The sequence below is a fragment of the Vitis riparia genome, chromosome 8 (genome assembly GCF_004353265.1).
Source record: "Vitis riparia cultivar Riparia Gloire de Montpellier isolate 1030 chromosome 8, EGFV_Vit.rip_1.0, whole genome shotgun sequence".
Lineage (NCBI taxonomy): Eukaryota > Viridiplantae > Streptophyta > Magnoliopsida > Vitales > Vitaceae > Vitis > Vitis riparia.
Window position 1 is genome coordinate 3,398,177 of NC_048438.1, and position 13,364 is coordinate 3,411,540.

General features: G+C 33.2%; 1 protein-coding gene across 3 annotated transcripts; it reads right to left on the reverse strand.

Moving 5' to 3' along the window:
- Positions 1-270: 270 nt before the first annotated feature.
- Positions 271-6,199, reverse strand: LOC117920969 (binding partner of ACD11 1). Of its 3 annotated transcripts, none has more exons than XM_034838697.1 (8): positions 5,942-6,199; positions 5,750-5,853; positions 5,396-5,471; positions 3,378-3,446; positions 3,232-3,297; positions 2,379-2,722; positions 871-994; positions 271-651 (listed from the first exon to the last, which is right to left on the reverse strand). In XM_034838697.1, the coding sequence occupies exons 1-8, from the start codon at positions 5,945-5,947 to the stop codon at positions 631-633; spliced, it is 810 nt and encodes a 269-aa protein (XP_034694588.1). In that variant the 5' UTR covers positions 5,948-6,199; the 3' UTR covers positions 271-630. The 3 variants fall into 3 exon arrangements, with proteins under 3 accessions (XP_034694588.1, XP_034694590.1, XP_034694591.1); XM_034838699.1 differs by having other exon boundaries at positions 2,379-2,719; positions 5,942-6,197; XM_034838700.1 differs by lacking the exons at positions 5,396-5,471; positions 5,750-5,853; positions 5,942-6,199 and adding an exon at positions 3,603-5,334 and having other exon boundaries at positions 3,378-3,504.
- Positions 6,200-13,364: the final 7,165 nt, after the last annotated feature.

Below are 13,364 nucleotides of genomic sequence, written 5' to 3' on the forward strand. Positions count from 1 at the left end.
GTTGGGCGTGTTCTAAGTTCTAAGCCTATGGCATTCAACCGCAATACCAAACACAAGCAAAACCCCCATTGCCAGCCGAGAGAAAAATGTCTTCTTTAATGCCTTAAAAAATAAGTACAGTAAACATCCAATAATAAACAAACAAATGGGTATCATTGTATATTCCACATGAATGTTGCCTCTTAGCCCATTGACAGATATGAATAAAAATAAAAATAAAAAATTAAATAAATAAATAAATAAATAAAGGATATCCTTTGTGGACACAGGTAATATTATACCATTCCATCATCACAAATTTTAATTTCTTTCTAATGGAACACCAATACAATACCATTCATCATAAATGTTAATTCTTTTTTTCTAGTGTAGAACCAATGTTATAAACTGAAGATTACAGGTAAACCCCAGGGTGGGTGGCAGAATACCCTCTGGAATCAAAGAAGAATATAGGAGAAAAAAAAGCTACAAGCCAAAATGAATCATGTAACTAACCACGCACATCAAACAAAAGAAGGCGATAATTTGCCCAATCCCATAGCTCGAATTTCATATCGCTTACTCCATTATGGTTATTAATTGCATTCATCATGAGTAATCCAGGAGTTTATGGTACACTGGGTTTCTGGTTTAAACCACAATTGAAGGATCCTACATTGAAGAGATGGTGGGATGATATTGTTAGACTGGGAAAGCATGGAATTTGATAAAATGAAGAGGGGTGCCATAAAGTATTAGTATGCCCTAAACTTGTCATGATCTTTGGAGGGAATGTGTAAACACTTACGTATCGTTCAACAAGTACAATAATAGTAAGGTAAAAAGAAGGTAACAAAGAATAAATGGATCCAATGGATAGATAGAACTCACCTTTGCAGTCAAGTTCGAAACAGCCAAATGAAACTTTTCTCTAGTTTTTGTACCTGCAATCTGGCCAGCCTTTGCCACCTTAGTAAAAGCACCATTCAACCATGTTGTTCCAGCAGTCACATACCTGGTGCAGTACCAAACCAGTTACTAAGATGATGCCTATGAATTGCAACTCAATCAGATACCTAAAACGCTTTATTTGGTATAGCAACGTATCAGGGAAAGTGTGCTAAAAGAATTAGGAGTTGTTAAGAGCTGAAAAAGGTATATGTTGATCATTTTCCTTTTTCTTGGTGTAATTATCTATAAACTGAGAGTCTTTGTAAATATTTGACCATTTGAAGATATATATTTCAATCACCTGCAGATCCAATTTGAGAGGCAATGTCTATCAGAAGTAGTTCCGGATATAGCCCATTTGAAATATGCCATGGATAAAGCTCAACTCTACAAATGTAATGCAACTGAGGCCCCATCAGCTAGGGCTTCTTAGGAGCTGAATAAAGGGATCTAATGAGCCTCTTCATTACTTTTCTTTTTTCATTGAAACCCACACACATGATTTAAAGTATAAGAAGCCTTTTTAAATATATTGAACATTTAAGAAATACAGTTCAATTTCCTGCAGAAGCAATTTAAGAAGCAACTCCAAACCTCCCTCCCAGAATCAACTTCTTAGGAATGAAGTTCCACAGAAAGCTTAACAGGAATATGCTAACAAATACAAATAATTATAAAGAATTTCTTTTGGCACCCAAAAGAGATCCCAGGTTCAGAGCTTCTCATATGAAGCTGGGTCAAACATGCAATAAATAAAATCAACATCAGTAGACCACTCAATCTATTCCAACTCGGTCACCCTAGTTTCCTGCAAAGTAAATTATTAGATAATGGAACTGGAAGTACCAATATTGCCTTAAATAGAAGTATTATAGCTGCAGCACAAGATAAGATGAAATTTGTTGGATTGAGAATTGGATTGAGAGTAGGTTTTCTTCAAAGAAATTGGAATTCAACTACTTCTGAAAATTCTCTACTTTTGCATTCTCAAGGAAAAAATATCAGTAATTAACAATTCAAAGAAATCCTTGTATATGCAAGGCAAAGTCTCTTAATTGAGAAAGGTCCTTGGACTAAATCAAGTAGGAAATGTCATTTTTCCGTTTCACAAAAGGTGGAACATACTTTCTGAAATCCAAACTAATGTGATTAGAGGGCCAGATGGTTAGGATCATCAGCAAAGAAATTCCTGCCTAAAGCATCCTTCTGTCATCCAATCAAGATTCCAAGACTAAGGATCTACCTCATGACTGGGTGTATTTTCACCACATTCCCAGGAGAGGAAAGGGCAGGTATACCAGTTCTACCATATAAAAGTCACATTACCAATTTCATATTGTATTTTCAACCACACTCTTTTAAGAATCTAGACATGAATCTAAATTTTAAATGGCATGAAATTGTGAACCAGAGAACAGGAATACTGTAGAAGAGACAAAATATCGGACCTGCTTGTCTTGACAGCTGATCCTGTGTTATTTAATTTCCTCTCTGCTGCAAGCAATGCAGCCATCGTTTTATCCGACACATGAAGTCTTTGATCCACAGACTTCACCTTCTCATTGACAACTGAAATTCCAACTGTTAATTTCTCAGTAAGCCCAACTCTCCTGTCAAAGGAAATAACCTTTGCTGATGCACTGGCTGTCAATTGATGCTTCTCATCAAATGCTTTAGCCTTGTTCATGGCATCTTGTCCAATAGCTGAACCCTTGGCCAACATACTTGTAACAACATCCTGAGCTTTACTAACATAAACTCTTCCATTGTTAGGAGAGGTAGCTTGACCCTGCTAAAAGAGACAGATTAAACCCTTAAATAAGAGAGGAAAATAAGAAAGAGAGGGGAAAAAGAAGAAGAAGAAAGAACAAAAGAAGAATCTAGATGGCAATTGACTAGATCATGGTTGAAGATACATATACACCAAATGCTAAAATTTAACAAAAGCATTTCCCTTCAAACTTGGCTAGTTTGTTTCCAATAACCATGGAGCAACTAGAGATGGAGTAACTAGTAGCATCTCCCCCTCTCCTCCCCCAACCCCACAGGTTCTCATCATGCATGGGCCACAGAAAATCCACTCTACATATCCTCAATAAATATTCAAACTATGCATGTTCCATGCTGCAGGAGCATGTGTACATTAATTATTCAGCTAACATTTAGTTGGACCAAAGAGTTGCATACCAAATCCTCTACATATCAAAACAATGAATTATCCATTTCCAGACAATCTCTAAATTCTCCTTAATTTACTTAACACCACTCATAATATGCCAAATCTATGGTGCTTTTTGCTACCTCAGCATTTGGTGAAACATCTCCATCAGGAACCTGACAAACAGCATCATCTGTGATGCTTACTTCCTGCATGAATTGCACCTGAGAATATAAGTTTTGGTTGCAGAACTAGAAAAGAGAATGCAGAAAGTTGGGAATGGAATTACCCTCTCAGCTGTTGGTACATAATTTTCAACAGGAGTTATAGTCACTACTTGGTCTACTATGGTTGCTCCCTGCAAAACAAACACATCCACAACATTCTTGATGCCCTTTTGTATGGAATTGAGAAGGCTAATCACAAGTAAAAAAAACCCACAGAAAACATGCCCATTCAGATTCTGTTATGTCAGATATTAAGGTCTTATCTTCTAAGCAAATTAAAAATTTACATTCCAATAAGTAGGTAATCCTTCAAGAAAGAATTGTTCATCCTAGTGAGAAAGCCACCATGTGCTTCAAGCAGCTGTTCTCCTAAACCATTAACAAATACATCACAGAAATTTGGGAGAAGCAAAAACTACCAGTTTCTTCTACATACAGTTCATCATATAATCTTATGCTGTACTAGGTTGCTTTTGTTGACAAACTATTTGATCATAGACTACAGAAGCCTGAAAGAATATGTATATAACTGTACCTGTAATTGTATTAAGAATGATGAGATATCCCTTACAAAAGAATGAGGGCTTCACCTTCTTGCTTGCAACACACACTCAAGTATGTCAAATTCCCCACAAAGTCAGAGATGAGACAACTTGTGAAACAAACAATCCATCAAAATTGCTTTAAAACATGAATCCCACCATATTCTCACCCTTGAATTTGAATTCCTTGAGTCCAATTTTGTACTCAACATGTTTCACAATCTCTTTAGGTATTCTCACAATTCTGAACTTTGATTCTTCAACCCTCTCATTCTTGTAATGAGCTTGAACAAGTTGAGTCCCATCCTGACTTCTTGAAATGTTTTGGTGATAAAGATATCACTAACTTAATTTGTCAGAAGATCTGAGATCATGGATAGTGAGTGCCCAAGGTCAAATCTGGACTTTGTCCTAAAATTGCAGCCTAAAGTTACTCTATCTTTAATTTTCTTTAAGCCAAACATAGTTCTGGGTTATGAAATTCTGAGAAGGCTTGAGAGCTCTGTGTTGTGACCATGTTAACAAGCCATATAGGAATTTGCTACAGTACCACAGCACTAGCTGCCTACTGATGACTTCCAACATTAACTGTCAAATTAACTTAACTCCAACTAGGAGATCAAGACCTAGTAGTACTTAGAACAGAGCCCCATGAATGACTGTGGAAGAACTTATATCATTCCAGATCTTTGTTATTATTATACATTTAACTAATCTTATTTGGATTCATCAAAGTGTTAAGTTCTAGTAATTTCTGACACTACACATGAAAATTAATTTTTCATGGAAATTCATGTGATGAATCAACATGAGAATGGCATTGATGGAGAACAGCCACATCTGAGCAGTGGTTCTAGAAACAAAAGAGAGAATAAGACAAAATGTATAGCATCATTACGTACACATATATAGGTGTTAGTGCTTTGATTTTGTGACCTGCCCCAGTACTAAATACTAGGGTTGGTTTAGTAACTCAAGTTTTGGCCCTTAGGACATAGGGTCAAGCATCATTAAGGTAAAACATGATGCATATGATGACTGCCAATTTTCAACAAATGTACAAATTTTCGGTGGCATATCATAGTCCATTGCTTGTGACACCTCCAAATAAAGGAATAAATCGATTAGATACAATATATGAAATCAATTTAAGTTAACACAAATGACGGTGTTATGTGGTGGGTCATAATTTTCAATGGAAACCATTTGGAATCGATAAACTTGGTTCATGTTTGTTCACTATTTTAGGAGGGGCTAGTTGATAGCACAAATGCCCTCAAAATAGGTTTCTCCCATAACCTAGATTATAGCTATTGCAGTAGCCATACAACCCAACAACAAGGGCTATAAATTCAAGCTACATTCCACCACAATTTTCGAAATATTACCTTTTTCAGTGGAACTTCCTTCTAGTACACCAATTAATAGATACAATATAGTGAAGATCTTTGTAAAAAAACAACAAATGATAAATCATATTAACAAAATAACAGGAGATCAAACACCAATTGCATTAACATCAGATTAAAAAATAATACCGATAACAATAGGGCGATTTCTAGCGCTTTCGGGTCTTTGAATGTCACAAAAGCAGTCCTCAATTGCCCAGAATCACTGCACCCAAAGTTCAAACAATTTCATCAACCCAATCAACCCTCTCCCACCATTTGTCTTCTCAGAAAATGCAGGAAAATAAACAAGAAAGCACCATTTGAATCTTTCAGCTCACTTGAAAGATTCAGAACCTCCTCTACTTTTTTTATTTCTTTTCCTCCATTTTCCTCCGAACCGAAAGGAAAATAAAAACCCAAAAAATAATAAAACCCAGAACAAAAAATTACCAAAAAAAAAAAAACTAAAATTAATTATAAAAGAAAAAAAAAGGAACGAACCGGAGGATCTCAACATGTTCGATGTCGCCGGAAAAGGAGAAGAACTCATGAATCTCTCGCTCTCCAGCTAGATCTGAAACGTGGCCCACTTGAACCGTTCTCGCCTGGACAAGAAGAAAATACAGAGTAATCAACCTTAAAAATCTATACAAATTAAAAAAAATCCAAAGACTGAGAGATTAGAATGGAAACCTGCATTTTGGGTGTAGTGAAGAAATGAAAATGATGGTTGGAGGCAGCAAGCTTGCTGCTTTTTTCCCTATGTGTGTTTGTGAGGCAAGGAACAAGGCATTACAGCTCAAAAAGGAAAGCTGTATTCTCCAAGGGAGAAGAATGTGAACAGGTGGATTTTGGCAAATGCCCCTGGCTTTTCCCCAAATTTCGGTTCTGTGTTCTTTCACCTATTTTTTTATGCCCTAAATGACGGTCATCGGATCAGACATGGAGGGCCAAGCTGCCTGTTTTCACTTTTTAAGGTGATGGGGAGTGTTTGTTATTACCAAGTTTATTGGCATATCACTCTTCTTTTTTTCCTCATTTTTCCTTTCGCTTCTGGAAAATCTAGGGGAAAATGGAAACAAATGTAGAGTAGAAAAGAAAATAAATAAATAAATAATTTTAATTATATTTGATTTTATTTTTTGTGATTTTTATATTATATTCTTATTTACAAGATTATTGTGAATGAGTTATAGAATGCTAAGTGGGTATTTAATAAATAACTTAATAACTTAAAACGATTTAATAATTTAATTTGAGTGATTAAGTAAATTAAGTATGTTTGGTAAAATAATTTAATAGTAGGATTTAAAGTAAAAAATAGTTTTAAATAATAATTAATAAGTAAAAATAATTCATTATTCTTAAATTTATATTTTTATTTTATCTTTATATCCTCATTTATCCTAATTATAATTTATGAGGGTAAATATGTCAATTTAATTATTTAAAATAAAATTTAAATTAATTTTATCAAACAACTTCAATACTTTAAGCAAAAATTAAGTAATGAATTTTATGTCAACAACTTAAATATAATTTAATTTAAAATTGATTTAAATTATTAAGTATTAAGTATTAAGTTTTACCAAAGTGTCCATTTATTTTTTAAAGCAAAAATATAGTTTACAACTTGAAAAATATGTTTGACAACCTTTGATATAAAATAATTTTGCCAAAATTTGGTCTTAAAATAGGTTATTTTTAAAACAAATTTAAAGTATTTGTAATTTTTTTTAGTAAAATTTTTGTAAATAATTGGAAGATGAAAAAATGGTTTCAAAATTTTTAGATTATATATAAATATATAATATAATAAGTCAATAAAACTATTTTTCATTTTTGAGCCCTCAAAAAAATGTATTTTTAAAAATAATTAAAAGTGTTTTCAATAGTGTTGAGCCTTTTAATTCACGATTGATAATGTTTTCGAAAAAAATTATGAAAAATCGCTTTAGAGAACTGTTTTTGAAAAATATTTTTTTATTTTTGTAAAATAAATTTTTTGTTTGAAAACTTAAAATATTTTTAAATATGTTTTTAATATTTTTAAAATTAATTTTTATATCTAGTGTTTTATTTTTAATCATTCTACTGTATAATTATTTTTTAAAACAGTCATAAAAAAATAAGTTAAAATAATAAAAATAACTAAAAAATGTTATTTGAAAATACCTTATTTTATGTTCTTAAAAATATTAAATATAAAATTTTTAAATGTCTAACATATTTTTAATTTTTCTATATTTTTTGTTTAAAAAAAACAAAAAAAAATTGTACTAAAAAATAGTTTCCAAACATAAAATTGGTCGACTTTTTTCATTTTGAGAGAAAGATTCAATCTAGTATTATATTTCTTTTTTCTTTTTTCTTTTATTGATGTAAAAAATATTATCACCCATCCATTTTGAAAACTACTCAACTGTCATTATCATATTTGATGTATTCAATAAAAGGAAAAAAAAAACATAAATATTACTTGTAGACTTCAGCTAACTCAATCAGCAATATTTAAAATGCCTAGATGTCAACATCAAGATTGCTAATCACTTCCAAATTAATTTATTGATTTATAAACCATGATTTTAGAAAATCTTTCTATTCTTTCTAATACTTCAAAATTTTAATTTTTCAAATATAAAAAAGATTAAAAATGCTTTCAAATATTACTATAAAGTGCATTTGAGTCTTTGACAGTGTTTTTACTTTGAAATGTTTTTACTAAAAGTATCTTTTTTTAAAGTACTTTTACGAAATTCGTCCATCAAATATTTCTTCAAAAAACATTATAGATGATTTTTAATATTATACATGATTTTTCATATTTTTGAAAGTATTTTTTAAATTTTGTCAAATATATATTCTTTTTTCAAAAACGCTTTTTAAGCTAAAGACATTTTTTAGAAGTATTGAAAAACACAATCTTAATTCTAACTTCTGAAAATTTTATGATAGGATAACTTTCCCATTTAGTTTCAATGAGAAGAGATTTCAAATAGGTCCAAATAAATAAATAAAAGACATGACAGACCCAAATGGATGATGATAGTGTTGATGAAATGTTGGAGGAAAGGCAAGGAGCATGCAACAACAGACGGAGCATGCAACAAGCTTTAAAAAAGGATAAGATGTAGGATAATTTTAAAAAATAAAAATGCAAAATGAAAATTTTGTCCAGCTTTGGTTTTCTTTTTATTTATTTATTTTAATTTATTCTAAATTTATTTATTTTTTAAGTTTTTTTTTTATCTAAATTTATTATCAGCAATTGTTACAAGTAACTTTTAATCATTTATGGCTTTTTTAGGGAAGTAAAGTTTCACGTAAAGGGGGCCCTAAATTAATTTTTTGAAATGGTAATGTCGGTGGATCAATGATTTCAAGTAGGGTGTTTGGTTTTTTTGACTATGGGATTGACTTACTTTATTATAGGTGGTATGTTCCTAGTGAGCTTGAAAAGTACTTTGTCTAGTTATCAAATAATGTGAACTTCAATTCTTATTTGCATTGTATATTTTATTATCTACTAAACTATTTTTTGTAATATATATATATATATATATATATATATATATATATATATTTAAATTAAGCTTATCTTGATGAGTTTTTAATGTGAATTAATCAAGGATCGAGCTTTTTGGAATGTAAATTACGTCAATTTTGACACTATGGATGTAGGATATTGAATTAGGAAATGATGTAGATGAATGTTTCTATGGAAATTAGTCAAAAGAATTTGAGCATTCAACATGGAACATTCAAATGTTGGAGAGAAGGTATAGGTCGTTCAACGTCTAAGGATGGATGTTTAGCTGTCCCTTAAAAAGAGACATTTTCAGTGCTTCAACATGGAGCATTCAACATCACAATTTTTTTAAGTGCTTCAAACATCATTTTCATCCTATGAAAAAGTAAAAACTATGCTTAAAGGAGAAAAACATCCAAGAAGGAGGTGAATTGGGTTTTTCAAAAACTTTTTCAATACAACAAATTCAAGTACAATATAAACAAGAAATAAAGAGATAGAGTTAGAGAATTCAAACTTGAATTTTATAGTGGTTCGATACTTTCTTGCCTACGTCCACTCTCCTCAATCTCCTAACCAAGTGAGGGTTCCACTAGCTTGGAGCTTCAACCAAGCTTCCAATCCTATTTGAGTTTCGGCTCCAATGGGTTCTTATACAATCCCTTCAAGATTCAAACCTCTTGAAGTCTTTAACACTCAAGTTTTACAAGAAAGAAACCCTCAACCTAGCTCAAAGATAGCTCAAATACAAAACAAAGCTAGGATGACTCACAAGGGTGCACTAAAAGATATGCAAGTGATGGTTTTAATGCACTAAGAAAGAAATGAGAGCTTTTAAGCTAAGAACAGGTAGGTAGACAATTGATTGCATGTATTCTCTATGTCGTAAATGAAGTGGAGCTCTCAATTTATAGGTTTCTAAGCTCGGGAGCCAAAAACAGCAAAAGACAGCCTTGACCGGTCGAGCTGGGGGTCTACCGGTTCACTAGCCATTAGAGCATTTAATGCTTTGGCAAGTTACCGTTGCCTCGACCAGAGGTTGACCGGGAAAGGGTGAACCTCAATCGGGAAGAGAAAGCTACTGGATGAGAGAAAGTGTTTTTGGCACTCCTTGACCGGACCTCGACCGGACAAGGGCAACCGGTTGACCGGTTCCCTAACCGGTTGAGTCGGTTGGCCAAAGCCTCGACCGGTTTAACATTTTGGCCCCGAAAACCTATCATTTTCAATTCCTTTCTTTTTTAACACTTAGGCAAGGTCTTTAGGTAAAATAATATGTCAATTTTGACATGTTTTGCCTAAGGTACATTTGATAAAACTCGGGTTTTAATGAAATCGAAAGTTTAAAGAATAAACCGAGTTTTCAAATATGCATGAAAAGGTATGACAAATCTAAGTGCACCCATGCATTCATCTTATATTTGTTTCCTATGATCAGAAGTTTTCCAATAGTCTCAATCTTGTATCTCTTTGGTTATTTGATGAATTTCTGAATTTATACCCAAGAATCTTTATCATTCAAACCAATTAGTCACTTAACCATGGTTTATTATCATCAAAATCCAATTGGGAGAACCTTTGGGCTAACAGCCTAGTTTTTCCTTCTATGCTCCATCCCTTCATTTCTTAGGACCATTCTCTTAAGTTTTTGTATCATTTCAATTTAGATCTAACCCTATAGGGGTCTTTCAACACAAAGTCCAAGACATTTTAACTATTCATTTTTCCATATTAACTTTTTTTTTATATATATATTTCTTGCCATCTTTTTCTTGAAGACCTATGATAGAGGCACTTGTAGTAGGTGTTTATCACCTTCTAAGTCTTTGCACTCTCCAACCTCTTTGTACACTATTTTAGGTTTGCACAACATATGGTGACTTTCTTTGAGTAATGTTTTGAGAGCATATCGAGCTTGAGCCCTGAATAAAGTTTGTTGAGTTTGAGAAAACTCTTATTACTTGTATTTTTAATGATTAGAGGTTGGATTCATAGCATTTCTATTCAAAGTGTTGTGTGCCCTCATTACAAGCAAATGTTTAATGCAATCATCTTTATTTTTTGTGTTTCAATGATCCAATCTAATGTCTCCATGTATGGATTAGCATTCATAATGATCTTATATCTTATTTGTTAGGTTATAGGCATCCGATCTTACCAAGGTGTCTACCATCCATGGTTCTTAATGTCTTTATCCTCATACTCTTTATGAAGAAGATCATCTCTTACCTGTTTACATTCCATTGATTGATGTTGTGAAGTTAGCTTAGCCTTAAGGCACATTTCAACTTCTCATTGCACCTAGATTTAGTGTTTTACTACTCATCGCATCCACTACATTCTCACTAAGAAGGATATTAACATGGATTAAAGCATTATACTTGATTGTAAGGAATCCTGGATCTATCCACTCCCTATCCTAGGCTCAGGTTAGGTGTATGAAACTTTTTTCAGGCTTCTAGATTCTAAGCAACAGAAGTAAAAACAACACTTTTAATTATCAAAGGATTTATATTTGTGCATTAGAAAACTTTATCTTTAGTTTGAACGTTCCTAAATCAATTCTTTTTTATAAATGGTAGATTCGTAATAGTCAAAATCCTAATAAACCTAAGATCTTCTACTCGATGACTCAATCTTGACCCTGACACTCCAAACATGGGTTTTTGGAAGGGAAGAGACTATGACTCTTTTATCTCTAGAGGTAGAAAATGACTCACTTGAAAATTCTAACCCTTAAGGGGATATTTATAGGGTGTCCCAATTGGGTTTAAGTGATTTAAGTCCATCAAAGGCTTGTATCACTTAATGTAGTCTAAAATAAGTCTTAATTGATTAATTAATATCACAAGACCATTTAATTAATCAATTAGCCCAATTTATAAACCTTGTTTACTAATTCTTGTGCAACCTTATATAATTACCAAAATACCCTCATGCACAAAAGTGAACCTGATTCATGCCTAATTGGTGTCTCAGCTGATTCGTGTCCAGCTGGTGCTCCTTGATTGAGGGAGTAATCAACAAAATTTATAACCTATTACACCATATACTAGGGTAGCAAAGACAAAGCTACTATAGCATAGTGGCTTTAGGATCGTTCACTGGGATGGATTTTCACTTCACAAATGATATTAATTCAAAGCTGAATTGGTGCCTTTTCATTTCAAGGTTAGCTTTAAAAGAAAACATAAAGATTTTTGAATGAAAAAGGTTTGGTTTTAAGCTAACCAAAAATAGTAACTGATTTTAATTACAAAGAAAAGTGTTTCTTGGAGTTTAGATCACTAGGCTCAGATTCCTCATACAAAAGGGAGTTCCGGTCACTTGTTTCTTTTCCTTGCATTAGAGAATTAACATATAGTTCCTTCTCCAATCGGTGTTATACAGATGCTTCCCATTAATGGGTTCAAACACTAAATCCCTCTCACTGATGCATCTTGCAATGGCTCATACCTCTTACCTAGCACTTGCCATTCAAGGTGATCTTTAACCTTGGATTACTCGTCAAAAACTCGCAAGAGATAACTAATGGATGTCTCTATGGAGTCTAAAAGCTTACCAAGTGTTGGCAATTCTAGAAAATCCTACCTTCAAGTCACCTCCTAGAGGCTCGCAAGGGGTAAACTAGTAAATCTCCATGGACGGAGATCACTTGCCTTACCAAGTGTTGGCCCAGGTGATTTAAAGACGTTTTAAGTTAACTAAAAAGATAAAAACCATTAACGGGTCACTCTTTCTCTTCATTAAAAACTAAAACAACAAAACTTCCAATTTATGCATGAGGGAACTTACCCAGCTTTCTTCACTCCAAGAGACGAAGAGCCTAGCCTCTCATCCTCTGAGAAAACATCTCAGAGAATGTTTGGCTAGCAAGAAAACTAACGAGAAAACAAAAATATATATGAAAAGCAGAGCAAGTGCTCTGTATTTTACTTATTTCCCAAAACTGTACAAAGGATGCTTTGTAACCACCCCTCAAGAACAAGCTCCCGAGAGATATATATAAAGAAAATTACAAAACAAAATATCTGAGGTTATTCACCCCTTTTCCAAACTTAATAACTAAGGAATCCTATCATTGGTGGGTTACAAGGAGAGTTTGGGGATTTAAACAAAAAAAATCTAATGAAAAATATCTCACAGTGTCGGTTACAAATATCGGGAAGCACTAAGGACCATTTCGCAGGTGAAAACGAGGTCTGCAAGATTTCGCAGATGTACAAAAAGGGCTGCGAAATTACTCCGCGGCAAACGGCTGATTTCGCACCGCTGCGAAGTGGTCTTTCAGCTTGCGGTGTTCAGCTTCCAACGTGTCGTGAAACTTCAAGGGGAATTCCACAGCACTGTGCAAAAAGGCTGCAAAATCATTTCGCAACAAAAGGGTGATTTCGCAGCCGTGCAAAATTCTTCCTTCAGCTTGGAGTGATCGGCTTCCAACGGCTGTAACTCCTTCATTTCAACTCCGAATTGTGTACCATTTGAAGCATTGGATTGTTGACTTCCTGAGCTTTGAAATGGTATATAGCATGTAGAAAATGGACTTCGGGAAATGCTCCAAAAGTGGCTGACATGACTGTCATCAAG

Excerpts from the sequence above, each read along its gene's own strand:
- LOC117920969 (XM_034838697.1), bottom strand. Across the intron at positions 3,447-5,395 it reads AAATCGCCCTATTGTTATCG|GGAGCAACCATAGTAGACCA; the intron begins GTATTATTTTTT and ends TTTGTTTTGCAG. Across the intron at positions 652-870 it reads TTTCGAACTTGACTGCAAAG|GATCCTTCAATTGTGGTTTA; the intron begins GTGAGTTCTATC and ends TCTTCAATGTAG.